Source organism: Cariama cristata, unplaced genomic scaffold (genome assembly GCF_000690535.1).
Source record: "Cariama cristata isolate BGI_N322 unplaced genomic scaffold, ASM69053v1 scaffold23062, whole genome shotgun sequence".
Taxonomy (NCBI): domain Eukaryota; kingdom Metazoa; phylum Chordata; class Aves; order Cariamiformes; family Cariamidae; genus Cariama; species Cariama cristata.
Window position 1 is genome coordinate 1 of NW_009603577.1, and position 2,471 is coordinate 2,471.

General features: G+C 62.0%; 1 protein-coding gene across 1 annotated transcript in view; it reads left to right on the top strand.

The window, feature by feature from the left end:
• Window positions 1-385: 385 nt before the first annotated feature.
• The window catches only part of SCARA5 (scavenger receptor class A, member 5), a gene marked incomplete at its 3' end in the record, with an annotated part of 32,660 nt that continues 30,574 nt past the window's right edge, over window positions 386-2,471 (top strand). The window contains exon 1 of the mRNA XM_009695264.1: window positions 386-497. Coding sequence (XP_009693566.1) covers window positions 386-497 — 112 coding nt within the window. The remainder of the gene's footprint in view (window positions 498-2,471) is intronic.

Genomic DNA, 2,471 nt, shown 5'->3' on the forward strand with positions numbered 1-2,471 from the left:
GCTGCGCGGAGGCAGGCAGGACAAGCTGGCAGTGGACCCGTGGTCCTGCTGAGCTTGCCCACCGCCTTGTGCCTGTGGTCCCGGAGATGGCCGGGCTCTCGTCTGGGGCATTGCCCACCCTGTCTGGGGCACTGGCCACCTGCTCCGGCCATGGGCAAGTCAGGAAACCACACATGGAGATGCGGTGGGCAGCTCTGCCAAGCGAGAGCAGAGGGGTCCCGTGGCACCAGGTCCATGACCCCGGTACCAGTCCGCACCACGTTGCGCTGGACCATGGTGCCAGAGCCATGCAGGGTACAGGATTAAGCAGGATGGGGCCCCTGCCATGTCAGGGTATACCAAGCACCATCTCACGTGCCTGTTGTGCTCCACCAGCAGCAGGAGGATGGAGAACAAAGCCATGTACCTTCACACCTTCAGTGAGAGGGAGAACGGCTCCATCTTCGAGGAGCCCTTCGAGGGAAGGAACCTCTCCAAACTGAACCTCTGCGAGGATGGTGAGTATGGGCTCCACGCACGCCTCGGTCTGGGGGGGGCTCTGAACCTGGTGGCAGAAAGCTGGAGAGCTTCTGGGGGGGGAACTGGGAGCTTGGGTTGCTCAGGAAGGAGCTCAGCAATTTGGCTCCATGCAGGCAAAGGTGTCCGGCCTGAGCTGGGTGCTCAGCTCCAGCTGCGGGTCCCAGGGAACCCAAGCAGGAGGGGAATCCCTGCCCCGGGAAGGGGGGGTGCCCGGGGTGAGGGTACCCTGGTGGAAGTAGCACCGTGATGGATGTGTGTGTCCCAAACGGAGCAGGGAACTTCTCCTCTCCTGCTGGCACGGCCTCACTGGGGGAAACACTTGGGGAATCCCATTGCAAGGGCATTTCGGTACCTCCCCTCCTGTCCCCCCCTTTCTGCTCTGACGGCGAAATGACAGACCCAGGGCACCACGGGCCTCTGGAGGTGCCCAGGATCTCATTTGGTTCTGCCACCGATCAGGATTGTGCCCCAGGGAAAGTCACTTTGCTTGCTAAAGGTTGATTTTGGGGGGTTTGGGTTGTGGTTTTTTTTTGCCTCCTCCAAGCCTCTGGCTCTCTTGCCCGTGGTCTTGTCCAGAGATGCCCTGCAGTGGGGATGGCAGCACCGGGGCTCTGCAGCAGCGGGACCCGCCGGTATCCCCTGCACATCGGAGCTGGTCTCTGTCTCCACCGTGGACTTGCTGAGCTCTTTTCCTGCACTCTTGCCCCTGATGAATTTTTCCCGAGTGGGGAGGCCAGGGTGGCAGAGATGTGAGGTCCTCTTTGCTGGCAACTTTGCTTGGAGACCTGTGGGGCTGCTGGGGAAACTGGTTTTGTTCTGAACAGGCTTCCCAGCACTGCTGTCCCCCACCACAAGTATGAGATGGGGGTGATGGGGGACCCACCTTCCCGGTTTTAGGCAGGTGGGACATCCCCAGGATGGGATGGAGAGCCCTGGGCATGTCCAGAGGGCAGTCCGTGTGCCAGGCTGAGCCACATCCAGGCACTGGGTGAGCTGGGAAGACCCAGCCCCGGACAAATCCCACCTGGATGCTTGCACAGTGCAAGTGGCTCGTGGTGGCGATTGCCAGAGATGTGGCATCGCTGTGTGGGTGTCTTCTCCTGCCCTGGGACGGGGACAGCTTTGAGTCCAGAGGGTGGATTTCCCAGCCAGGCGAAACCTGAGTCTTGATGCCATTCCCCAAACTTGATGTGACCTTGCAAGGGTCCCCCTGCTCTCCGCAGCGCATCTGCTCCTGCCTCTGCCCACCCTCCTGTGCCAGCTTTCCAAACCCAGCGCCCACCCCACCTTCCTGCAGCCGAGAGCGGGGCAGATCCTGCCCAGGGGCTGTCCCCATGCTCTGCCACACTGCAAACGGGGCAGGGGGGTGCTGGAGCCTGGAGGGAGCGATGCTGGGAGAGGTGGGAGGGCAGAGCTGGTGTTCTCCGTGTTCTCCGTGTTCTCCATGACTCAAGGCACCATCCCCAGCAGAGACCTTGCCCTGGCCTGGGGCAACAGCAGGGAGGGTTCAAGGTATCTCCCTGGCTTTGACATTTTTGTGGCAGGGGGCCCTGGATCTCTCAGGGCAAATCTGCTCACCCGCAACTCCCCGTGACGCAGAGCTGGCCCTCCGAGGATCCCCATTCCCAGGGGAGAAGTTGCTGGAGCCCGGCTCGAGGGGCTGTGTCTGGTCTGCAGCTGCACAGGGCACGGGCAAGGTCAACCCCGGGAGCTTCATCCTGAGGATGGGACCACCCGAGTCCCTCCTGGGCTCATGGAAGATGCTTGGCACGGGGCTGAGGACCCATCCAACAGCCTTCTGCTTGCCATGACCCCCCCAGGGCTTGGGGGATGACAAGTCCTGGCTGCTCTCAGCCTCCCACCTTCTGCACCCCCCTGACCGGGTGGGACAGGGATGGAGCTCCCTGGGGCAAGGGCAGGGGGAAGAAATATTTGCTTTTCCCCTTGGTTAC